At 39.9% G+C, this 27,109-nt stretch overlaps 1 protein-coding gene across 4 annotated transcripts; it reads left to right on the top strand.

The window, feature by feature from the left end:
* Positions 1-5,160: 5,160 nt before the first annotated feature.
* On the top strand, positions 5,161-24,746 carry LOC116272554 (killer cell lectin-like receptor subfamily G member 1). 4 transcript variants are annotated; one of them, XM_031661291.1, is made up of 6 exons: positions 5,162-5,358; positions 7,668-7,772; positions 10,587-10,646; positions 22,503-22,546; positions 22,923-23,023; positions 23,338-24,746. In XM_031661291.1, exons 1-6 carry the CDS (start codon positions 5,277-5,279, stop codon positions 23,447-23,449), a joined length of 504 nt encoding a protein of 167 aa, XP_031517151.1. In that variant the 5' UTR covers positions 5,162-5,276; the 3' UTR covers positions 23,450-24,746. The 4 variants fall into 4 exon arrangements, with proteins under 4 accessions (XP_031517150.1, XP_031517151.1, XP_031517152.1 ...); XM_031661290.1 differs by lacking the exon at positions 22,503-22,546 and having other exon boundaries at positions 5,161-5,358; positions 10,587-10,756; XM_031661293.1 differs by lacking the exons at positions 5,162-5,358; positions 22,503-22,546 and adding an exon at positions 5,365-5,555 and having other exon boundaries at positions 10,587-10,756.
* Positions 24,747-27,109: the final 2,363 nt, after the last annotated feature.

Raw genomic sequence — 27,109 nt, 5'->3', positions numbered from 1 at the left:
GTAAGTATTTGAACATATTTATGTGGATATTAAAGTCCTTGTTTGCTAGTTCCAGCATCTACGTCACATAAGTTTCTTTTCTACTTACTGACTTTTCTTTGATCCATGACCCATATATTCTTATTTCTTTGGATTCTAATAATATTTTATTGTATGCTAGACATTAAATGTGATGCATTATGGCTAATCTGTGTTATGGATCCCCTTTTTTGAAGAAAAGTTTTATTGGGGAATAATTTCAAGTTTACAGAAATGTTTTTAAGATAGCACAGAATATTTCTTTATACCTTTCACTCCATTTCCCCTAATGTTAGCATTTTTAAAAATCATGGCACATTTCTCAAATGTACGATATTAATATTGCTACATTGTTTGAATTTTGCCAGTTTTCCACTAATGCCCTTTTTCTGTTCCAGGATCCAATGCAGGATACCACATTGCATCTAGTTGTCAGATTTATTGTTTTCCTCTGGTCTATGACAGTTTCTCAGTGTTTCCTTATTTTTCGTGAAGTTGATATTATTTGAAGAGTATTGGTCAGATATTTCATAGAGTACCGCTCAATTTAGAATTATGTGATTTTTTCCTCATGTTTAGATTGGATATGTAGGGGAAAACTTTTTTCAACTCCATTTTACTTCTGCTTTCACACCACCACTACCACAAATATCAACACAGAAGACTTGTGTGACCAAATGTGGTAGGGGTGTACTCCACATACCAATTAGCAGACACCAACTGGGTGTCCTCTAATTCAATTCCGACATTATCCACATGGAGATAGTGTCAGATCTTACAGTTCAGGGGTTCAATATGCAAACTGCCCCCTACACCCTCAGACACCAGTCACAAGTTTGGGCCTCTTGGCACATCTTACCAATAAGCTGCAAGCTGGGATTTCCACAACTTCCCCTTTGAGTTCAATTAATTTGCTGGAGCAGCTCACAGAACTCAGGGAAACCCTTATGTTTATCAGTTTATTATAAAGGATATTACAAAAGATACAGATGAAGAGAACTGTAGGGCAAGATATGGGGAAAGGGGTGCGGAGCTTCCATGCCCCCCCTGGGAAGACTGCTCTCCAGGAACCTCTACAGGTTCAGTCATCTGGAAGCATTCTGACACAGTTCTCTTGGGTTTTTATGGAAGCTTCAGGACATCGACATTCCTGCTCCTGACCCCCTCCCCGTCATCACCCCAGTAAAGGGCAGGACCCTCTCTGGGGAAGGTCTTAAGACCCACAATCAGAAAGGCAGGGAAAAATTAGAGTCCTACCTTGAGACAGATGAAAGGAGGGCAGGAGAAGGCCAGAGGCCTTCCCCTTGAGGCCTGACACACTCAACATTATAAGAAAGGATTATAACAGGGACCATAGGAGTTAGGAGCCAGGAACTGTGGATGAAAACCAATATATACATATATATAATGTCACCCTGGGGTCATGGATTTTGAGGAACAAACCTTAGTGGTTAGGTGCTTTTATCATTGCATCATATTAGGGGGTACATGATATCAACAAGACTCATCACTGGTGGTTCACGTAGTGAACCCTGTTCATGTGGTTGAGGTGATATTTGCCAAGATTCTCTACTGAATAGTTACTGTTTCCTTTTATCCATAATTTAATCTTTGGAAGTGAGTCTCTTATCCCTGACTACCCTCAAAGGGAGGAGAGTTAAATTCCACATCCTGAATGGGGACTATCTACGTATATACTTTGGTACCTTCTGTAAGGAAGATTTGTCACTTCTCCCCTATTTATTTACTCATTTATTTATTTAAATCAGTACGGATTATATAGTTTTTCCCCTTGTGTTATAATTCAATACTGTCATTTATTTTGTTGTTGATACTGTTCCATTGGGAGCTTTTCCAGTTTGGTTCCTGTGTCCTGATAGGCTCCCATTTTTTTTTTTTTTAACTTGCTTACTTTTTAACATTAAAAGACTAGGAGATCAGGCTGGGCGCGGTGGCTCAAGCCTGTAATCCCAGCACTTTGGGAGGCCGAGGCGGGCGGATCACGAGGTCAGGAGATCGAGACCATCCTGGCTAACATGGTGAAACCCCGTCTCTACTAAAAATACAAAAAAATTAGCCAGGTGTGGTGGCAGGTGCCTGTAGTCCCAGCTACTCGGGAGGCTGAGGCAGGAGAATGGCGTGAACCCAGGAGGCAGAGTTTGCAGTGAGCCGAGATCACACCACTGCACTCCAGCCTGGGGGACAGAGCAAGACTCTGTCTCAAAAAAAAAAAGACTAGGAGATCCTCCAAGCTTATTTTGTATTTTCCCTGTTCTGGCCCTAGAATTAGCCATTTCTTCAAAGAGCCCCTGATTCCTATGTTGCCTTCTGATACGGTTTGTTTGGATCTGTGTCCCCACCCAAATATCACGTTGAATTGTAATCTCCAGTGTTGGAGATGGGGCCTGGTGGGAGGTGATTGAATAATGGGGATGGTTTTTCATGAATGGTTTAGTACCATCCCCCTAGAGCTGTTCTCCTGATAAAGTTCTCACGAGATCTGGTTGTTTAAAAGTGTGTAGCACCTCCCCCCCCCCCACCCCCCCCCCGCCCTGCCCTGGTCTCTCTTGCTCCTGTTCTGGCCATGTAAGACATTTCCCTTTGCCGTCCACCATGACTGTAAGTTTCCTGAGGCCTCCCCAGAAACAGATGCCACTATGCTTCTTGTGCATCCTGCAGAACTGTCAACCAATTAAACTTCTTTTCTTTATAAATTATTCAGCCTCAGGTATTTCTTTATAGCAGTGCAATAATGGACTAATACACCTTCCTTTTGTTTTTAAATGATCTTAATCATTTTAAAGCATACAATTCAGCAAGGTTAAGTATTATTATGGACTGAATGTTTGTCTCCCCCAAATTCACATATTGAAGCCCTAATCCTCAGTGTGACTATACTTGGAGATGGAACCTTTAAGGAAGTAATTAAGGTTAAATCAGGTTACAAGGGTGGGACCCTGATCTGATAGGATTAATGTTCTTGTAAGAAGAGAGACCAGAGCCCACTCTTTCTCCCCTTGTGCACACGCTGAGGAAAGGCCACTTGAGGATATAGTGAGAAGTCTGCAACCTACGGGGGAAGCACTCTCCAAACACCAACTCTGCTGGCATCTTGATCTTCGACTTTCAGTCTGTGGAATGATGAGAATATAAATACATTTCTGTTGTTTAAGTCACCTAGTCTATGGTATTTTGTTGTGATAGTCCAAGCAAGTGAATACAAGAATATTCACGTTGTTGTACACCATATCTCCAGAACTTAATCACACTGCAAAACCGAAACCCTGTATCCATTAAGCAACTTCCTTTTCCTTTTCCCTCCAAACTTCTTTCAGTAACCATTCTGCTTTCTTTGTCTATGGGTTTGACTACTTCAGATTCCTCATATAAGTGGAATCACACAGTATTTGTCATTTTGCGATCAGTTCATTTCACTTAGTATAATGTTTTCAAGTTTCATCAGTGTTGTAAAGTATGACAGGATTTCCTTTCTAAGACTGACAAATATTCCATTGTATGTATAGACCACATTTTGTTTGTTTGCCTTCATATTAAGGGTGTGAAAATTTGTTCTCAGAGGCAGCTAAACTATCGGTGACTCTCTTTGGTGATGTTAAGTTTTTTTTCGTTTGTTTGTCTTTGGTTGGTGCTACTAAGCAATGCATCACCTCTGTTCTCCCTGTTCAGCTCTTGGCCCTGCAGGAACTATTTCAGCTTGGACTTGCAGAGTTTTGTCCTATGTCTGCGCAGCCTAGAACTTAGCTACAGACGTATGGTGAATTCCTACATAGTCTTAAGGGTGCCTCTCTCTTGTGAATTACCCTGCCCTGCAAATTCCAGCCATTTAAGCAGCTTAAAACTCCAATCTCTGCCTCCTCATTTTAGTAAGACTGCTGTTCTGTTTAGGATTCATTTTTGTGCTCTGTACTAGAAAGTGGTCCTAGATAGAAAGCTAGGGTGACCATAGCACTCACCTTTGTATTCTCTCAAGGATCACAGTGCTGCCTGTGTGTTCCTGAAAATAGCTGCCTCGTGTATTTTGCCATGTGTAATATTTTGATTGGAGAGTAAGTCTAATGCCATTCTGTCATGACTGGAGGCAGAAATTTTGTTTTTATTTGTTTTTATTAATATGCACTCGCTGTTTCTCTTCTTTTATCCTTATGCAGTCTATCTTGATGATCTTATCCATTCTTAGGAGTTCCAATACCCTTTCTGTTTTCCTTACTTTAAGTTTGTTTTTAGAGATGGAGTTTCACTCTTGTTGCCCAGGCTGGAGTACAATGGTGTGATCTCAGCTCACTGCAACCTCTGCTTTCCAGTTTCAAGCGATTTGCCTGTCTCAGCCTCCTGAGTCACTGCGATTACAGGCGCCCACCACCATGCCTGGCTAATTTTTTTGTATTTTTAGTAGAGACGGGGTTTCACCATGTTGGCCAGGCTGGTCTTGAACTCCTGACGTCAGGTGATTCACCTGCCTCAGTCTCCCAAAGTACCGAGATTACAGGCATGAGCCACCATGCCTGGCCTACTTTAACTTTTTATTAACTTTTCACCTACTAAAAATAAATTACTAAGATGTTAGAATGTATTTGTTTACTTTGCTCTTCTTTTTAGTCATCTTTGCATGTAAAAATAAGACAACAGAAAAAATTTAATGGAATTTCTGATACTGTGAAGGGTAAAGATGATAGCACAATTTGAACAATGTTTTGGGGAAGATGTGGTTATGTCATATTCACAAAACATATCTGGGCAATAGTCCATTTCTCCCATGATTCCAGGCATGCACCCAACAGTCCGTTTCATTATTGCTTATCACTGCCCAAAAGTTCCAAGAAATGATGAAATCAGTCTCATTTGGCATACATTTTTCAGAAGGAAACAAAGCAGAGAAAAAATTCTCAGAGAAATTCATAGCTAGTAACCACTCTCACTTTTATTTTAGTTTCCATAACTGAAATTGCTGGACTTGAGAGCAATTTTTCCTTGCTCAACAGAATTAGGTGACGTGGGGAATCAATTCAATATCTATTTAATGAGCATCTAGAGTATCATGGGGCAAAAAAATAGCAACTTAAAATATTAATTTCTATAGGCAGTCCCCAAATTTGAATCACTTCCTGAAAAATTACTTCTGCTTTTGTCAAGTTTCCTGCTAGCAGTTTAGAGATTGGGCTGTTTCCTGACTGACACATATCCCTTCACACTTCGATAATTTAACTCTCTCAACTGCATGTGAAAGATCTTAGCTGAAGATGACTGACAGTGTTATTTATTCCATGTTAGAGTTGCCTACGGCAACCCAAGCCCAGAATGACTACGGACCACAGCAAAAATGTGAGTTAACCAAGGTAGCATGGAAGACGATGCATAGTGACAGTAGGCTACGGATGAATGGGGCGTAGAATAAGTTTAAAGCAGAGGATGCAGAAGAATCGAGGATAATTTGAGGAAATACTTTTGGTTCAGTTTAAAGTCCAGAGTTGGAATATGAAAAATTGGTGTATGGTACACGATCTGATCTTAGGCCTCAGGTAAACCCTTTTCTAACCATTCACTTCTTTGATCGCATCTTAGAAACCCAACCTAGGGCATTGCCATTATTCCTTCTTGCTCCTCTCTAAAGCGGGAACTTTGTTGGGAGAACTTTATCTCTTTAGCTATATTCGGAGTAACCTTGGACCAGCTGTTTAAAAGTATGGCTGTTTTTCTGACTATGGAATGAGGAGGACACCAATAGTTTTGCTGGTGGATAATACTAAGAGTTTTGTCAGGAAAGAAACTGATTTACACATCTAGATTTTTTTTTTTTTTTTTTTTTTTAACTTCAGTGTTGCACTAGAATGGTGACAGGGAAGAAACAGGGAAGAAAAAGTATCAAGAACACTACAGAGAATAGTCTCTGTGACTGAGGATTTGAAGGCAAAAGAGCCATTTGTACATAGAGCCCCGAGAGAACATTATCTGAGACAGATAGGTAATAGTGCAAATGCCAAAATTAATCCTTGATTTTGTATCTTAGGCAGTAAACTCCCACGAGGTATATTCTTTAGGGTAGTTCCCTAAGCTTTCTCTCTTTTTACTACATAGTTTTACTATTATAATTTTTAATGTCTTTTGAGAATGTTACCTTAATTTGCTAAATCATTCTAGTATACTTGGGATATTTAGACTTATTTCTATTACTATAAATTATACAGCATTGGACATCTTTATTTGTGTAATCTTTTCCTAGTTTTGAATATATCTGTGTTAATTTCTAAGGAATAGAAATATTAAGTTAGAAGTAATGTATATCTCAAAGTATATGTTCAAGGTCACACACACAACTAGGTGATAAATTGGAACCTACTTGGAACTATTTAGAGACTTTCAATATACACCTAAAGTAAATTTAAAAAATTTATTTTACTTCTTGAATTGGCTTGTGGTTACACAAATACAATTATGCTTTGATACCTTTTTTAAATTTAGCATAACACAAGAATGAACGTTTGTGTATTTCATTAAATGTTCTCCTGTGATGCAAATGTCTTTGTAAAAGTTTTACTAGAAATCTAATGCCTTTGGATTCATCAGTCCAAATACTTATTATGCAGAATTCTCTCTTTATGAAGGCATCTCTCATTATACATTTTTTTCTTTAAGAAGTTTAGAATACTCCATAGATACACACATAGATAGAATAATTTATCTAAAATGTAAACAGAAAATTGAAGCCCAAACAGGCAAGTTTAATTTCCTAATTCAAGGTTATTAAACAAAGGAATCAAAATTAGAACTTAAATATCATCTTACTTCATAGAGTTTTGCTCGTTACACGTAATTTCTACACTATCGGACTATGAGATACCTTCGATTTTAAAATAAAGATGTGCTGAAAATACTTCCATTTTTCAAATTTGAAATTTAGATTTAGGTTGTGTGCAACATAGCTAACGTGAAGTAGTGTCCTATGCTTAGAGCATAGGTTTAGGTTGATGTTTTTTTCCATTCCAGAGGCAAACAATGTTATCAGATTCTTGGATGTGCTTGCAGAGGTATTTGTATACCCTGTTCTGCAGAACGTTTCTTTGTCTTGACTATATATCTTACAAAATATTCCATATCAGTTAAAAAAAAAGCCAGTCTTCACTTTATGGATATATCAAAAATGTATTTGACAGGCCTTTTACTGATAGAATGTAGATTGTATTCAGTCTTCTCCTCCTACAAATATTGCTGCCACGAATAAATATGACATTTTGCACGTGTGAGTAGCTGTAGGAAAAATTTCTTAAGGAGAAATTTCTAGGTCAAAGGGTAAATGCCTTTGCCATTTTGGTAGATATTGCCGAATTGTCCTCCAAAGAGGCACCAATTTGTATTCTCACCACCTGAGTATGAGACAGTGTAAGTCACAATTTCAAAGGAAAAAAGCATTCTTTATCTTGATGAATACAGTAAGTTATTTGATACAGGTGTTAGTGGTTACCTTTGACTTTAGAGCAAGTTCCTGATACATCTAGAAAAGGAAACTTTATGGCCTGGATCTCAGTTTCCATTAGGCCAAATTGCTTTAAGATGCGGTATCCTTCCCTGACTTTCTCTTTTCTTTCAACCTATCTTCTGACTCAGGATTGTGCTTTGATTCTCTGTTGTTGCAGCTTCCTCTTCCAGGCCTTCTTGTTCTTGCCTTGTGGCAATAGCTTTGGGGCTTCTGACTGCAGTTCTTATGAGTGTGCTGCTATACCAGTGGATCTTGTGCCAGGGTAAGTGCAAACTTAAACCAAAATTAATCTTTCATTTTACATTATAAAAGCAATATAACATAGCAGGAGCTTTGAAAAATCAAAAAATAATTCAAACAAAATACATCGACATCTTTATACAACTATTTCCTGGGTATAGCCTCCTCATCTTTGACCATGTGCATTTGTGTCAGTGTGTATTTTCTTTTTGTTTTTTGAGACAGGGTCTCCCTCTGTCACCCAGGCTGTGGGTGATAGATTTGTGTGCTGCTATACCAGTGAACCCTGTGCCACTGTACAATCACAGCTCACTGCAGCCTTGTCCTCCTTAGGCTCAAGTGATCCACCTCAGCCTCTCAAATAGCTGGGACCACAGGCACATACCACCATGCCTGGCTAATTTTTGTATTATTATTATTATTATTATTTTTGTAGAGGCATTTCACCATGTTGCCCAGAATGATCTTGAACTCCTGGGCTCAAGGCATTCACCCTTCTTGGCCTCCCAAAGTGCTGGGATTACAGGTGTGAGCCACTGTACCTGACCATATTTTCTTAATAGAACTGCAATCAAGTCCTTTTAAAATTTCTCCCACCTTTCTTTCTTCTAATGCAAGGCTGAGAATAGTTCTTATCATAGTATGCTCAAAATTTTGTATATTGCTTTTTAATTTTATGTTGCCAGAAACATTTTTGTACTGCCATGTGTATTGTGATACTTGAATTTTAATATTAATGATGTTTAACTTTTCACATATAGATATATCATAATGTAATTAAACATATTCTGATTTTTTTTTTTTTTTTTTGCCAGTCTGGTGCTTTCACATTTTCTGAAACTAATTTTTCTAAGTTTAGTTCTTCTAAGTCCTTAAATCTAGTGATCTAGAGGGCTCTCAGTTTATTGTTTTACAGTCTAGAGTCCTAGCTTAGGTTTATGTTTTTAGGGGATGATAGTGACAGATTATACAGAAGTGATTTATTAGGATTCTTTTTTTTTAATTAAAAAAAGTTTTTTTTGAGACAGAGGCTTACAATGTCACCTGGGCTGGAGTGCAATGGCGTGATCTCGGCTCACTGCAACCTCTGCCTCCCAGGTTCAAGCGATCCTCATGCTTCAGCCTCCCATGTAGCTGGGATTACAGGCACCCGCCACCATGCCTGGCTAATTTTTTGTATTTTTATTAGAGACGGAGTTTCACTATGTTGGCCAGGCTGGTCTCGAACTCCTGACTTCGTGATCTGCCCTCCTCAGCCTCCCAAAGTGCTGGGATTACAGGTGTGAGCCACTGCGCTCTGCCGATTTATTAGGATTTTAAGAGTTTAGCTCCAGGGTTTCTACCTCAGATCCAAGTCTGACCTTTGACAAAAAGGAACTCCTAGGGAAGTTGGGAATTTCTAATCCAGGCTGACTAATGTCACAGTCATATGGAAAAAGCACAAATCTATAAGGTGCCAATTTAACAGCTTGATCTCCAAAACTTACATTGGTTGTATGCCAGGTCTTCCTAGAGAACAATTATCTAATATTTATATGAAAAGTACTACTTTCCCCACTTTGTAACTCCCAAATCTAGAGTAGATATATATTCTATTCTGCAATTATATATCTACACATGTGCTCATGGAATATAATGGCTCATACTTGCTCACTGTAGAATTGTGCTTACGGTGAGTTTATGCAAATATGTTTAAGTATTGAAACTGAAGTAGAAAATCAGTAGAATTTTGGAATCTTGGTTGGAATTACCTTGAAAGCATATTCAGTTCCCTTTCATTTTTGATTGTTTGTTTTTGAGACAATGTCTTGCTCTGTTGCCCAGGCTGGAGTGCAGTGGTGTGATCTTGGCTCACTGCAACCTCTGCCTCCTGGGTTCAAGTGATTCTCATGTCTCAGCTCCTAAGTAGCTGGAATTACAGGCGGGTGCCACCATGCCCGGCTGATTTTTTTTGTATTTTTAGTAGAGATGAGGTTTCACCATGTTGGCCAGGCTGGTCTTGAACTCCTGGACTCATGTGAGCCGCCTGCCTCGGCCTCCCAAAATGCTGGTATTACAGGAGTGAGCCACCATGCCTGGCCAGTTTCCTTTCATCTTAACAAAACTATGAGCCAACCATTTTAAAGGAATGCGGATCTTCCGTATTTAAAAGATCTTGGTTAGAACATTCTATCACTTTTCACTTTAGCACCTGTTATGCTTCTCTGCCAGAAAATCCTTTTAAAAAAATATCAACGTAAGTTCTTTTTGCTGAAGTATAAGTGTTTTTTTCCAGTTTTCAACGGTGAGAGTTACATCTGTGATAATAAAAAAGCAAAACCTTTCATTCTAGTTAAGTTTGCTTTTCCTAGTTTCTTTCTTTCTTTTTTTTTTTTCTGCATTTTTGGTTGGGCATTCTGAATGATTCTGCCTGATTTAAGTAATATACATTATGCAATTATGCAATGTATGCACTGAGCAAAGACAGTACACAGACGCATATCATACAAGCACACAGTTATCTGGTGTGTGTATATTACATGTGCACAGAGATCTCTAGCACAAGTAAAGTACTTGCTCCAGAGTTTTCAGGCAGATTGTTCTACATTTTCTTCTTTGCTCCTTCAGTTATAGTCCTATTCTTGTGTAGTGGAATACATACTTAGTAGATGATGAGGGTGGACATTATGAGGTATTCAAATTGAGACCATGCATTGTTACACATTTCTCTAACCCTTAATCTGAAAAGTGGTGGAGCAGGGAAGACCTGGGACTGCCATATTCCATTTTATCTCCCATTTCATTTCCAAGACTGAGTGGTCCATGAAGATGTGAACCAGGTCCTCTTCTTTCCTAGGCTCCAAGTACTCTACTTGTGCCAGCTGTCCTAGCTGCCCAGACCACTGGATGAAATATGGTAACCATTGTTATTATTTCTCAGTGGAGAAAAAGGACTGGATTTCTAGTCTGAAATTCTGCCTAGCCAGAGACTCACACCTCCTTATGATAACGGACAAACAGGAAATGGTAAATGCAAACATGTAGAAAATGTAGGGGTTTTGTTTTTGTTTCTTTTGTTTTTCTTAGCTGCTATTTAAATGGATCATGTATCCTCTTTTGAGGAACAGAAGGAATCTGTGATTTGGGGGGGGATACTGTATTCTTCCGCTTCCCTCTTCTTCTCTTTCCTCTTCCTCTACTTCCGCCTTCTTCCCTCTCCTTCCCCACTCTTTACTCTTATGCTGTCTGCTCCAACAAACCTCAGTTACAGCAACCCAGATGCTTGCATAGCATGTAAGTGTGTATGTGGGGCAAGGAGGCAGAAGGATGGTGAGTGTTTTGGAGAGGAATTAGACTTGAAATACAGCTCTAGTTAAAAGAAGTCTTAGGTCTGGAAACATACAGGTCCAACAACAAGGTAGCAGATTGTTGGGTTTTGTTTGTTTGTTTGTTTGTTTCTGAGACGGAGTCTCCCTCTGTCATCCAGGCTGGAGCACAGTGGCATGATCTCGGCTCACGGCAACCTCCGCCTCCCAGGTTCAAGTGATTCTCCTGCCTCAGCCTCCCAAGTAGCTGGAACTACGGGCACCCGCCACCACGCTGGCTAATTTTTTGTATTTTTGTAGAAACGGGATTTCACCATGTTAGCCAGGATGGTCTTGCTCTCCTGACCTCGTGATCTGCCCGCCTCAGCCTCCCAAAGTGCTGGGATTACAGGCGTGAGTCACCGTGCCAGGCCTGGCAGCAGATTCTTATATAGTGGAACTTGGGAGGGAGGGAAAGATAGAGATCACAGGGACAGAGTGATTGTGATAAGGGCTTAAATGCCTTCTTTTAAAAAGTTTTCCCTTTATTCACTGGAATCCAGTAAGTTCCAGACTGCAGTGTCAAGAAAGTTGGGATATAAGCACATGTGTTTGTGTGTGTGTGTGTGTGGTGGCCTCCACTTCCTTCAGGCCCCTCAGATCCTTCCTATCCACCCAGCAATCTCTTGGAAAAGAACTTGCTATTGGTCCTAGACCATCTCAAGGCAACACAAGGAATTGACATCCTGAGGTTGCCTAGTATAAAAATCAAATTCTAATTTGTCTACATAAATAACATCTATAAGGAAAACAAGAAATCTTAGTTTCGTCTTTAGCACTAATTTAATACTGATTTTTGTGTTTTGCTATTGTTTTCTGTTTTCTTTTTTGGGGTAGAATCTAGTCACAGAGAACAGTTTATTGAGAATTAAACTATATTAACTTACCTTGGAAAAAATCCAGAGGTTACTCTAAAGCAGCTGGGGATAACATATAGTTCCTAAATTTTATAACTACCTATACAGCTACCTATATAAAGCATACAGATTCTTGTTTTCTGTCAAAGAAACACTTACTCCTTTGGAATTCCACATAGAATCTAAACTCTAAATCATTCCACATATGTGACTAACATTTTTTTTTTTTAAGTCTTCTCTGAGTGAGGTGGCAGAATGCATTGAGTCATACTCATTAAACATGCCATCTTAGTTTTATGGCCTCCAGCAAAATAGCCTTGCTTTCTGGACCTTGTAGCAACCCCTATTCTTATTCTGATATAGTGACTCTGAGGGTTCGAGCTGACTGAAGTAAATAGCAGAAGTGAGCCATGAATTTGAAACATTGAGGGCAAAACTCATAAACAGGAGTCGTGAGTCATAGCACAAGACACTGCCACAGAAAATTGTGGTGTAGCAGCTACTATACATTTCACAGTGTGATCATGAGAGGTGAGGAGGGAAAGAATGAAGGCACAGAACATCTGGGAAAATGGCAATATTGCTGTTTCTCTGAGGTATGCAGAGGAAGGGCAGGATCATTAGAGGGATTTTGTCCCTCCTTTGTTTCCTTACATGCCGCCATTCCTGAGACCATTGTTGAGTAAAACCAGGAGAGTTACACTCACTGCATTTCCAAATTGAGTTTATTTTCTCTTAAGGCTCTGTGGGGCCAGGCCAGTGCTGGAGAGGGTGGAATGTCCCTGCTAGATGTCATAAGTTTGACCTTTGACACTCCCCTGGAATCTTACTTGATTCTCTGCTTTGATTGTTTTTCTTGCTCTGACTTTTGTCAGATTCTGTAGAACCGAATTGACTTTTACCTGACCTGCTGCGTCTCTTGTTCTAGTGTTACTGCTCTTTTGTTCTCAGGGCAAGATTTACATACTATTTTGAGGTATGTACAATGTTTCTAGTATCATACTGGGGTCTGAGCCACTACCAAAAGAGCAAAAAGTAAAAATAAAAAAGAGAGAGCTCTATGGATCTGTTAAAACTGAAGTTTTTCAAACTGGCGTTCCATTGGTGGAAAGTGCTAGAGGATTTAGTTGCTGTATGCAGAATCTACAGGCCTATGGAAAATATCCCTCTCGTGCTGTTAAATGGTCATCTTTCATTGAGATACTTAAGTAGAGTTCACCTCCTATCTTAGATCACTTACGGCAAAGTGTACAATAATAACAGAGGCTACCGTAGATTGAGCACCTGCTTTTTGCCAGGTGTTTTATGTATAGTATTCTTTTGGTTTTTTTCCTCTTTGAGAAGGAGTTTTGCTCTTGTTGCCCGGGCTGAAGTGCAGTGGCACAATCTTGGCCCAATGCAACCTCTGTCTCCAGGGTTCAAGCGATTCTCCTCTTTAGCCTTCCGAGTAGATGGGGTTACAGGCGCCTGCCACCACGCCCGGCCTTTATGTATAGTATTCTTAATCGTCACAGCAATTCTGAAAAATAGAGTTCCACATCCCCATTTTGTTGGTGAATGAGTAAAATTCAGAGGAATTGGCTGGGCGTGGTGGCTCCTACCTGTAATCCCAGCACTTTTGAGAGACTGAGGTGGGTGGATCACTTGAGGTCAGGAGTTCAAGAGCAGCCTGGCTACAATGGTGAAACCCCGTCTCTGCTACAAATGCAAAAATTAGCTGGGCATGCTGTTGCGCACCTGTAATCCCAGCTTCTTGGGAGGCTGAGGCACCCGAATCGTTTGAACCCACGAGGTGGAGGCTGCAGTGAGCTGAGACCGCACCATTGCACTCCAGCTTAGGCAGCAAAGTGAGACAGTTTCAAAAAAAAAAAAAAAATCAGAGAATTAATGAGTATAAGTCTAAGGCTACAAATCTGGCAGAGCCAAATTTTAAATTCTACTCTAGTGGGCACGGTGGCTCACACCTGTAATCCTAGCACTTTGCAAGGCCATGGCAGGTGGATTGCCTGAACCCAGAATTCAAGACCAGCCTGGGCAACATGGCAAGACCCTGCCTCTACAAAAAAATACAGAAATTAGCTAGGTGTGGTGGCATGCACCTGTGGTCCCAGCTACTCGGGAGGCTGAGGTGGGAGAATTGCCTGAGCCCAGGAAGTCAAGGCTGCAGTTAGCCATGATCACAGCACTGCACTCCAGCCTGGGCAATGGAGTGAGAGTTTGTCTCAAAAAAAAAAAAAAAAAAATCTACATCAACTCACCTTCAAAGTCACTTATAGAAATATTGTATTTGACAACTTCCAGAATCCATTTTGCACATGTTCAACAAGATAACTTTTTCTACTAATTGTCTTCTGGTTTCTTTTCTATACATATTTAAAATTTTTTTTGAATTTGACATACAGAATGTACATTGTATGACTGTGGAGATTTAAATTTATTTATTGTGATGAAGTCTCACTATGTTGCCCAGTGTGGTCTTGAACTCCTGGGCTCAAGTGATCCTCCCGCCTTGGTCTCCCAAAGTGCTGGGATTATAGGCTTAAATATATTTAAAATAGTGAGATGCTTACTTATTGTCTTTTTTTTTCTCTCTGGGACCTTAAGATTATTCTTGATAGAGAAAATAAAAACAAAATGGAAATTAAATTGCTCTATTATTTTCTCATTTTTGTGTTAACATTATAGCATCAGCCCTTACTCCTTCTTGCCCTTTGAGTATATCTTTAGATGTTTGGATATATTCAAATTCTTGATTTTTCTTGCCATTTTCCCCCCACCAAGCTCAGTTCATCCTGGATGTTGTTAGCCGTGATTCCTTGTAGTTATTGGTATGTTATTTTAAAGTATGTATTCATTAGTGAGTTCCCAGTGAAACTGCTTTGGTTTCTTTAAATCTATTCTGATGTTCCTTGCCCTATAATATCTCTCTTCCTCATTATCATAATTGGAATTATATGATCCAACTTTACTGTTGTAACAACCTCTCATTCAACTTTACCTGTCTTCCTAAACTTGGGATTCCCTGAACTTCTGGCATGGGCTTCTCACATATTTAGGATTTACATCTAATAATACCCAAGTTTTCCTTCTTTGGGTACAGCAATACAAACACTACGGTAACATGGTCACTTTTCTGTATATTTTTAATCGGGTAATGAAAACAGCTTGGTTTCTCTCAGACAGTCATGAGTATGCTTCTACTGTATTTCTTACTAGCTGTGTGAACTTCAGCAACTTTCTTAACCTTTTTGACTCTCAGTTTCCTCATGTACAAAGTGAAGATAAAACTTTCTAGACTGGCGGGGTGCCGTGGCTCATGCCTGTAATCCCAGCACTTTGGGAGGCCAAGGCGGGTGGATCATTTGAGGTTCAAAGTTCAAGACCTGGGCAATATGGTGAAACCCCATCTATACTAAAAATACAAAAATTAGCCGGGCATGGTGGCACATGCCTATAATCCCAGCTACTCAGGAGGCTGAGGCAGGAGAATCACTTGAGCCCTGGAGGCAGAGGTCGCAGTGAGCCGAGATCAGGCCACTGCACTCCAGCCTGGGAGACAGAGTGATACTCTGTCTCAAAAACACAAAAATCTCAAACAACAATATAAAGTCCAGAGCCAAAAATAACTTTTACTTTGCTCTTCTGTGTCCCAAGACACGATTTCAGTAAAAGCTACATCACAGAGTAAATTATGACTTGTTGAATTGAGTATTTTGTTTATGAGGAAATCTGAGATGATATGTCAGAAGATTCAAAGAAATGGCTGGAAACAGGGTAGATGGTAGGGGAACTGTTTTACTCTGGAGGTCTTCACAGTCTGGTAATGTGTGTCTTTTGTCACGCTTCTTTATAATCAGATTAAGCAGCTAGTGTGAACTGCGTAACAAGGGATGGGCATGATAGGCTAGGATATTTCCACTCTTTTTTAACTTGAAAAATTGTGGGAAAATATGCATAACATAAAATTTACTATTTTAACCATTTTCAAGTGTACAGTTCGGTGGCATTAAGTACGTTCCTATTGTACAACCTTCACTACCATCATCTCCAGAACCTTTTCATCATCCCCAGCTGAAGGTCTGTACCTCTTAAACAATAACTCCCCTCCTCTAGCTCCTGGTGGTCACTGTTCTACTTATCGTCTCCCTTGTGGGAATTCCCCTGTCGCTGCTTTCAGGATGATTTTAGCTACGGGTTTGGTGGGACAAAACAGAGCTATACTGTCTAAAAATACCTTTGTGCTATGTTTTTAGGCGTTTTGGAACCCGTTATTTTGTATTTTGCTTTTATCAAATAGTATTATTTCATTCTTGGTTTTTACTAAGCATTAAATTATTCCAGGTAATAAAAAATTGCAACCAGATTTTTTTTTTTTTTTTTTTTTTTTTTTTTTTTAGTCGGAGTCTCGCTTTGTTGCCCACGCTGGAGTGCAGTGGCACAATCTCGGCTCACTGCAAGCTCCGCCTCCCGGGTTCACGCCATTCTCCTGCCTCAGCCTCCTGAGTAGCTGGGACTACAGGCGCCCGCCACCGCGCCCGGCTAATTTTTTGTATTTTTAGTAGAAACGGGGTTTCACCGTGGTCTCGATCTCCTGACCTTGTGATCCGCCCGCCTCGGCCTCCCAAAGTGCTGGGATTACAGGCGTGAGCCACCGCGCCCGGCCTAACCAGATTTTATTTTAGTTTTAAACAGTATTTTTACACATTCTGCATCATTTCACTATTGCTTAAATCTTTTCATAGTCTTAGATAAAATTCTACTAATTTTCAATTGTCATGAGCTATGAGCATGTTTATAGAAATCATTTTGCTTGTGGTCATTTATTTACATTGTATTCCCTAGAATTAAGTTGGCTAATCAAAAGATATGATTTTATAGTTTCAATGTATTGTTAGTTTTTCTTAATATGGGTTGAAATAACTTACATACATTCTGCAAACCATGTTAATTTGGAAGTTTAAGGGATATGCTTTGTGCCTTAATGATATTTTAATTTCAGTTAAAAATATTACATACAGAAGTGTGTGTGGAAGTTATAAATGTTGAACTAAAAAAGCAAAAAAGGAAAAGAAAAGAAAAAGTGCACCTGATTTTGTTTGTTTGGATTTTATCTTCACTTTGCTTTTAGGGTTTGCATTTTTTCTAAAATATAAGCAAACATTACAAACGCTAAGTGACATAACACCTAAGTGTTCTAGCTCACACCTTCTCTGGGTGACAAGAGTTCTCAGTCACCACCTTTACCTATACTTTTGTTGTTGTTGTTTGAGACTCTCACCCAGGCTGGAGTGCAATGGCACAATCTTATCTTACTGCAACCTCCACCTCCCAGGCTCAGATGATCCTCTTATCTCATATCTCAACCTCCCAAGTAGCTGGGACTACAGACATGTGCCACCTTGCCTGGCTAATTTTCATATTTTTTGTATTAACAGGGTTTTGCCATGATGCCCAGGCTGATCTTGAACTCCTGGGCTCAAGAGATTTTCCTGCCTTGACTTCCCCAAGTGCTGGAATTACAGGTGTCAGCCACTGCAGCAGACTAATTTATACTTTCATGCTGTTTCTACAGTTATACTTTCTACAATTTCTACTTTCATGCTGCTTCTATATTCTCTCTCTCTCACTCATACACACACACACACACACACACACATCCATGAGTACATAGAATAGGTTTTAGCACTATGGTTTTGAAGGCCTCTTCCAAGTGGAAGATTTTCGAGTGAAGGTGCCATAATAAACATTTTCAATATCTAGCCTCACCAATGAGAAGTTGTAAAAGGACTGACTGATCAAGTGACATAGAATTATATGGGTCTTGAGGGTAGTAAATGAGCACAGGATTGGGGTTTGTACGTGGGCATTACCCAATCCTAGCTCTTCAGACTCTAATTGAAGTTTCTGAGCAAATCTTTATCAATTTCTGTGCTTCATTAGCTGCCATTCCTCCTCTTGAAATGAAAGAAAAAGAAATGGACTATTTTTCTCATAATTCCAACGGAGAAATTGGGAATTACTCTTTTATTCCTTTTGTTAATTTTAATTAATTTATTTTTTCAAATATTTAGTTTATAATTTTTGATTCACATATACTCAAATTTTATATACTGTGAATGCAGTAACATTTAATTTTGAGTCTTTTAGATTGTGGCTATCACTACCACACCAATTTTGTGAAAATATTTTTTAAAAATCCATTTTTTTCCTAATTTAAATAATTCTTTAAACAAGTTGGTTAAGAAATGCAAAAATCTTAAGCTATGTTGAAAATTACAGTGTCATTTCATCTGTCGTATACTTCATTCACTCTCCTGTCTACCTCCTTACCCCCAGCATGCACAGTTAAGAGTTTTACAGAGAGAAAGTAAAAAATATAGAGTTTCTGTTCAGAGGGTTTTAACTTCCTGCAGCATAATACCTGATTGTGTGTTCTTTATTTCTATAAATACTTATTAAACCTAATTCTTTTAAAAAGAGATGGGATCTCACTCTGTTACCCAGGCTGGAGAGCAATGGCATGATCATAGCTTACTTCAGCCTCAAACTTCTGAGGCTCAAGTGATCCTCCTCCCTGCCTCTGCCTCCCAAGTAGCTGAAGCTACAAGCACATGCCACCATGACCAGTTGGCTAAATTTTTTAATTTTTGTAAAGATAGAGTATTACGATGTTGTCCAGACTGGTTCTGAACTCCTGGCCTCAAGTAATCCTCTCACCTTGGCCTCCCAAATTGCTGGTATTGTAGGCATGAGCCACTATGCCTGGTCTGCATTTATTGAGTATAATTTTATGTATTTTTCTAACTGCTAGGGATATGGTAGTCAAGAGTTGTTGCTGTTATGATGTTTACATTTTATTTTATTTATTTATTTTTAAGGAAAATGATATTTTAAATTTAATTTTGTTATTAACATTTTTTAAATTGACACATAATTACATATATAGGGTATTTATCTGAAGGAAATAAAATCAGTATGTTGAAGAGATATGTTCACTCTCATGTATATTGTAGCAATATTGACAATAGCCAAGATATGAAATCCACCTAAATGTTCAACAACAAATAAATGGATAAAGAAAACTAACAGAAGAACAGAAAACCAAACACTGCATGTTCTCACTCATAAGTAGGAGTTGAACAATGAGAACACATGGACGCAGAGAGGGGAACATCACACACCGGGTCTGTTTGGGGGTCGGGGGCTAGGGGACGGATAGCATTAGGAGAAATACCTAATGTAGGTGACGGGCTGATGGGTGCAGTAATCCACCACGGCACGTGTATACCTATGTAACAAACCTGCACATTCTGCACATGTACCTCAGAACTTAAAGTATAATAATAAAAAATGAAATAAAGAAAATGTGGTATGTATACACACTAGAATACTAATCAGCCATAGAAAATAATGAAATCCTGTCATTCATAGCAAAATGGATGGAACTAGAGGACACCATGTTAAGTGACATAAACCAGGAACAGAAAGTTAAACACTGCATGTTCTTGCTTATGTGAAAACTAAAAAAAAGTTGACCTCAGAACAGAGGATAGAAGAAGCTGGGAAGGGCTGGGGAAGGGGAGGTTAGGGAGAGTTATGTTAAAGTCTACAAATTACACCTAGATAGGCAAAATAAGTTCTAGTGTTCTATTGCAGTGGTCTCCAACATTTTTAGCACGAGGGACCTGTTTCGTGGAAGACAATGTTTCCATGGACCTTTTGCGGGGGGGGGTGGTTTCAGGATGAAACTGTTCCACCTCAGATCATCAGGCATTAGATTCTCATAAGGAGCAGGCAACCTAGATCCCTCCCATGCGCAGTTCATGATAGGGTTTGTACTCCTATGAGAATCCAGTGCTGCCGCTGATCCGCTGATCTGACAGGAGGCAGAGCACAGGCGGTAATGCTGGCTCGCCCAGCCACTCACCTCCTGCTCTGCAGCCTGGTTCCTAACAGGCCACAGATTGGTACTGTCCATGGCCTAGAGGTTGGGGACCCTTGCTCTACAGCACTGCAGGGTAACTAGAGTTAACAACCATGTATTGTATATTTTCAAATAGCTAGAAGAGAGGATTTTGAATGTTCCCAACACAAAGAAATGGTAAATGTTTGAAGCGATAGACTACTTACCCTGCTCTGATCATTACACATTGCATACATGTTACATGTGCTTTCATTGTCTTTGGCAGAGACAGACAAAACTAAATAAATGAATATGGTGATATGTGCTTTAAAGAAAATGAAACAGTATGATGTTATAGTAAATGTGAATACTATTTTAGATTGGTTAGTTAAGGAAGGCCTCTTTCGGGAGGGAACATTTGAGTTGATATCTAGACCTGATTGACAGCCATGTAGAAGTCTCAGGAAAGATAGTCCAGGCAGAGGGAAAAGCTATGCAAAGACCCTAAAGCAAGAATGACCTTGGCATGTGAAAGGAACAGAAAGAAGGCTCATGTGGCTGGCACCTAGGAAGTGAGTAAATGGTTAGCAGGGGCTAGATTATGTAGGACTGTGTGTACATTATAAGGATTTTAGATTTTATTCTGTGTGAAAAGTGAGACCACTGGAGGACATTAATAAGGGGCACAGAGTGATGAAAAGTTTAGCACTGGGAGAGAAAACTTGGATGATTATTTGATAAGGATCCAATTCTTGGATGAATTCTTTCACCCACATGACCTCGTCTTCTCATCTCTAAAGGTGAGGATAATAATAGTTGCCTACTTTCCAAGATTGTCAAGAATTTCATAACTGGAAAGAATCCTGGAAAATATCTAAGCTAAACGCTCATAAAGAAGTTGAAGCTCAGCCAGAGTAAACCACCTGCTCATCTTCAGATAGAAGGAGGGAGCTAGGAGCCTCCAGAATTTTGTTTCTGTTTTGTTTTCCTGAATGCCACACTGTGTATGTAGTATTTCAAATGATGTTGGGAATGAACGCAGAGGGATTTTGCAAACCTTAGAGTGCAATACAAATGTAAGAGATAATTGTTTTCAGGATACTGGGTTCTGAGAGAACAAAGTCATCATAAGGCATAGATTATTTGGGAAGAAAAGCACTGATAAACAAGTCATACTCATTTTTCAAATGCTTCGTCTAGGAACCACCACAGTCATGTCCTGAATGGAAACAGGACTGAAACCCAGTGAAGAGAAAATAGAGGTTATTCTGACCATGAGAAATAGCACAAAAGATTCCTTTTCTCTCCTGTAGTGTCTTTACTAGAAGTGCAAAGAGGCTTTTTGCCTCTCTTAACTTTATTTTATTTTGTTTTTTTTGAGATAGAGTCTCACTCCGTCACCAAGGCTGAAATGCAGTGGTGCTATCTCGGCTTACTGCAATCTCTGCCTCCTGGGTTCAAGCAATTCTCATGCTTCAGTCTCCCAAGTAGCTGGGATTACAGGCACCCATCACCATGCCTAATTTTTTTTTTACTTTTTTATTTTTAGTAGAGACGGGAGTTTTGTACCACATTCACCAGGCTGGTCTCAAACTTCTGACCTCAAGTGATCCACTCACCTCGGCCTCCCTAAGTGCTGGGATCACAGGCATGAGCCACTGTGCCTGACCTTCTCTTAACTTTAGAAGAGCAACTCTATTTGTGCTCATGCAGGGTCCAAGTAGGCAAAGAGAGACAGTTAAGAGCAGAGCCCATAAATTCTTACTCTTCAGCAATCATCTTTCAGGAGTGGAATAAAAACAACATCAAAATGGGACATCTGGTGGTATAATAATCACCATAGGCAGTTGAAATTGTGTTGCTTTCTTAGTAGTTTCTAGATAAAAAAGAATATTTTATTCCAAAGGTGTTTGACCAATTAAGCTGTCATTAGAAAATATTGAACGTGTAATTGTTAATTACACCAACACTAAATCCCACAACAGAATTACCTTGGATTATCTTTTTAACCTTTTATTTTAATCTATTTTAATCTTTAATATTTTATTTTATTTCATTTATAGAGGCAATTCTCTTAGGATATAAACTTCTTTATTTGAATGTCAGACTTTGCAGATCGAAGGATCTTTTATCTCTGTTCTGTTGGGTAACATGGCACACATAAGTGGTGTAGCCGATATACCTTTACCTTAAACTTATTCCCTTAAGAATTGTTTTCTTCTTGCCATATACAAGATTGACAAGGACATGGAAAATAAGACTTTGGGAAAAAACCAAGAATATTGCTATAGGTTTAATCATAATTTACATATTTAAGGATGGGAAAGATGACCACTTCTGCAGCAAATGTGGAGCTTCTTTCTTTTGAAATAATCTGAATACCTGTCAGGTGCTCCCTTTAATTAAGGAGAAAATTGCAGTGGAAGGTAGAGATGTAATATTATCTTATTTGCTACATTATAAGAATCCAGATATGGATAGAAAGGTCAATTCTAGGATGCTGCTCCTCTCTACAGTTAACACATCTTTAGAATTAGATGTTAAATGAGAAATTAGTTATTTAGAGTGAATAGTTGTCTTATCTTGGGCTGCTGTAACAAAATACCATAGACTGGATGGCTTAAACAACAGATGTTTCTCTCTCTCAGTTCTGAAGGCTGGAAAATCCAACATCAAGGTTCTCTGGCTTCTGGTGAGGACCTACTTCTGGCTTGCACATGGTTGCCTTTTTGTTGTATCCTCACTTGGCAGAGAGAGTGCTTTGGTCTCTTCTTCCTCTTGTAAGGACACTAATTGCATCACGGAGGCCCCACCCTCATGGCCTTGTCTATACCTAATTACTTGTTAAAGGCTCCACCAGCAGGTATCATCACATTAGGGGTTGGGGGTCAACATACTGATTTTAGGAAGCATTCAGTCCTTAAGAGTGGTGGTGATGGAGGGTGTAAAGCATGCTAGTTTGTCTTTTAATTAATTACTTAACTTAGTATTAGGAATCCAACACGGAAAGGAATAGTTGTTTGACTGTGACACTAGGTCTCGTTTTTGGTTTTCAACCTTTCTCTTAGAGCCTGCTCCAAGATTTCCTCAGTGAGGCCTTTCACTGGGTTGGTCTGAGGAACAATTCTGGCTGGAGGTGGGAAGATGGATCACCTCTAAACTTCTCAAGGTAAGGGGCTTCAAAGGAGTGCCAAGAAAGAGAGAGAAGAAAAAGGAAAGCCAAATTATGATACTTGGGGAATAGATTAAGAAGAGCAGATGGAGAGGAGAGGAAAAAGTGAAAAGGAGAGGAAATAGGGAACAAGGAAGGGAATGAACAATGGGTAAGGGCAAAAAATAAAAGTAAAAAAAGGTGATAACATTTTAAAGAGAGGCTAATGAATAATTTTAATTCTTCTGCCTGAATAGGGAGAAAGAATTTGCCTTTCAACTCCTTTTCTGTGCATACGGCCTCAAGTGATTGACTTTTCTGATTTCTTACAGGATTTATTCTAATAGCTTGGTGCAGACATGCGGTGCCATCAACAAAAATAGTCTTCAAGCTTCAAGCTGTGAAGTTCCTTTACAATGGGTGTGTAAGAAGGTCAGACCTTGATGGATGACCACTCTGTCCTGACCCTCAGATCTGTCATGTATCCCTAAAAGGAGGGAGCTGGCCACTGGCTGTTGGGAAAGCCATGAGTATGTAGTTAGCAAATACTGAACTTGCTCAGATATGGCATTAGATGCAAGACAACCTCCTGGGGATTGATGCCTAACTGATGGATTCTCTTTGAGACTATTTAGATATTATGTGAACAATTTAAAGACCAGATATAAGCAAATTTTTGAAATAGATAAGTTTGTTTTTTGTATTTCTCAGTATGGCAACTAATGCTGCCACTCTCATCCCCATCCCAACCATCTCTGTCAAAAATATACCTTTTTCATATTATATTCTGAGCTAATCTGATAAAATCTATGCCAATATATACTGTTGCTTATGTAGTAGATAAGTATGTTATTGCTGTACTCCTCTAGTACATTACTGATCCCTGATGGTATATTTTTATCCTAACAGTGACTCTTTGCAAATCAAGCTTTGTTCTAAAGAATAAACCTAGCTGGCATGGTGGTGTGTACCTGTAGTCCTAGCTATTTGGGCAGCTGTGGTGGGAGGGTGGCTTGAGCCCAGGAGTTTGAGGCTGCAGTGAGGTATGATTGCCCCACTGCACTCCAGCCTGGGAGATAGAGCAAGACACCATCTCTAAAAAGAAAATAAATAAATAATGCTAATGTGAGAATATAAATTGTGGGAAGTGAGTGAGGGCAAGGTGGTACTTCCCCCTTCTCAGATCTTCACACTTAATGCAAAAATCCGGTCCTAATTGATTTTGTTTGTTTCCTGAGTATACATAGATGTGGTTGAATTAAGCAATGTGTGATTGTATCTTTTCCATTCTGTGACTGTTTGACCTGCATTTTAATTTCAAGATAGCAGTCAATTCGAGAAGGCATTTTCATAGAGGAAAGTTTACAGAAACACTTTATGTGGTTGGATCACCAGATTATCTTAGGTACTAAGGCCTCAAAAATAAGAAAAACTTTATTATTTCTCCTTAGTAGAGTTTGGACATACATAAGGAGAGAAGGTACAGTAACAAAATAGACCATAATTCTGAAGTGTTGGTGATCCTGGATTGTAATCTTTTTGTCTTTATCTTTCATAGTTGTGTTTTTTTTTTTTTTTTTTTTAAAACACGGACTGTATCTTATCTACCACTGTATCCCAAATACCTAAGATGGTGCTTACATTCAGTGATAAATAAATAAATGGATGAGTAAAAAAAAAATGAAAACTGTTCATTCTAGTTATTTCTGTTAGCCCGTAAATTAGAGGAATTAAAGATGAGAAAAACAGTATATCCTAATCCTCCCTAACTCACCAGTATGAGTCTTCAGTAGCTAACTCTAAAAAGGCAAAGGGCCAGTTAATCTGGATACAGTGCTCATAGAAGGAAGTCGTGGAAACAAGCTCCTGTCTCCTAGTGATCTCTTTCCTTTGGTTCTGGTGCAGGAAGTGTCCCTGAGTTACGGATATGACGGTAGTGACTCTCACTTCATTAAGGATGTAATGAGAGCGATTCCATGTGGGCCATGGCTTGGCTACTGCAGGGTGGACAATTTCATTTACTTGTTGAAAGAGAAGAAAAGGAGAACTACAGCCGGGTCTTAAATTCTCACCTGAGCAGGCAGGATGTGTGCAGACCTCCTCTGTGACTAGGGTTCAGGCCTTTTATAAGGATTTATCCACCTATTATCAGAACTGGGTGTGGTTCTTCATTGCTTTGTCTCCCTTAAGGTTGTTACAAGAGAAGTAACAGTTTACTTCCTGGTTGCTTATTTATTCCTTAGACTTATTTATGAAGGGCTGGGGTCAGTCAGTAACTCAATTCTTGTACCTTACCTAGTGAAATAAAGTTTGGTAAAACTAGAAATGAACAGTTGTTTTGATTAGCACTTACATTGCACAGCGGACTCCTTTGATGGACATTATACATTAAACATATCTGGGACATTCAGTGTTTGGAATAAGACATTTATTAAAGATTATAACAGAGCAGTCACAAAAATTAAAATGAAGAAAATCCAGGAACACACAGAAGGAGGCGGAGCAAGAAGCCTCCACCGATTTTTCCCCTGTAGGAATACAAATGAAACAATTATCCGCACAAGAAAGCACCCTTGTAAGAACCAAAAATCAGATGAGCAGTCACAGTACCTGGTTTTAACATCAAATCAACAAAAGAGGCACTGATGAGGGCAGGAGAGACAGTCTTGATTTGCCAGTGCCACCCCTTCCCCATCTCCCAGCAGCACAGTGTGGGGTGGAGAGAGAGTCTGTGTTTCGGGGAGGAAGAGTGCAGTGACTATGGGACTTTGCAGTGGAACTCAGTGCTGCCCTGTCAAAGCAGATAGCAACGTGGGACAGAATTTAGCCATTGCCCACAGAGGGAGCATTTAGACCATCCCTAGCCACAGGGGAATGGCCCATCCCAGTGGTCGGAACCTGAGTTTCTGCTAGTCCCACCACTGCAGGCTACAGCACTCTGGGATCCTAAATAAACCTCAAAGGCAATCTAGGCTACAAGGACCACAATTCCTGGGCAAGTCCTGGTGCTATGCTGGGCTCAGAGCCAGTGGACTTGGAGGGAACGTGACCTAATGAGACCCCAGCTGGGTAGCCAAGGGAGTGCTTGTGTAACCCCTCCTCCAACCCCAGGCAGTGGCACTTGCAGCTCTGGGAGAGACTCCTTCCTTCCACTTGAGGAGAGGAGATGGAAGACTAAAGAGGACTTTGCCTTGCAATTTGGATACAGCTCAGCTAGAGAAGGATAGGGCACCACCACGCAGAGTCGTAAGGTCTCTATTCTGGGACCTAGTTTCTGGATGATATTTTAAGACACACTCTGGACCAGAAGCAACATGCTGCCTTGAAAGGAAGGACTCAGTCCAGGCAGGATTCATCACCTGCTGACTAAAGAGCCCTTTGGCCCTGAATAATCAGCAGCAGTACCCAGGCAGTATTTGCCATAGGTATTGGGTGAGATCCAGTGTCATGCTGGCTTTTGGTGTGATCCAGCACATTCTTAGCTATGGTAGCCATGAGGAGAGACTCCTTCTGCTTGAGGAAATGAGAGGGAGTTTGGACGTAGATAAGGAGAGATTTAACCTAAGACTAATGGGGACTTTGTCTTGCAGCTTAGGTATTAGCTTGGCTACAGTGGAATAGAGCACCAAGTAAGCACCTGGGGTCCTCGATTCCAGGCTCCTGGATAGCATTTCTGGACCTGCCCTGGGTCACAGGGGAGAGAGCCCATTGCCCTGAAGATAGAGACCCAGGCCTGGCAACATTCACCATAAGCTTACTGAAGGGCCCTTGGGCCTTGGCTTTCAGTGATAGCCAGGTAGTGGTTACCACAAGCCTTGGGTGAGACCCAGTGCTATGCTGGCTTCAGGTCTGACCTAGTGCACTCCAAGTGGTGGTGGCCACAAGGGTACTTGTGTCACTGTTCCCCTAGCTCCAGATAGCTTAGTATGGAGAGAGAGACCCTGTTTCTTTGGGGAAAAGCAATGGAAGATAACAAGAGGCTCTGCCTAGTAATCTAGTAAATTCTCCTGTATCACCCCCAAGACCACCAAGGTGGTACTTCTATGAGTCTGCAAGAGTCACAGTGTTACTGGGTTTGTGGTGCTTCCTAATGCAGATGTAGCT

Source organism: Papio anubis, unplaced genomic scaffold, assembly GCF_008728515.1.
Source record: "Papio anubis isolate 15944 unplaced genomic scaffold, Panubis1.0 scaffold125, whole genome shotgun sequence".
Classification (NCBI taxonomy): Eukaryota; Metazoa; Chordata; class Mammalia; order Primates; family Cercopithecidae; genus Papio; species Papio anubis.
This window is presented reverse-complemented; position numbering and strand designations above follow the sequence as displayed.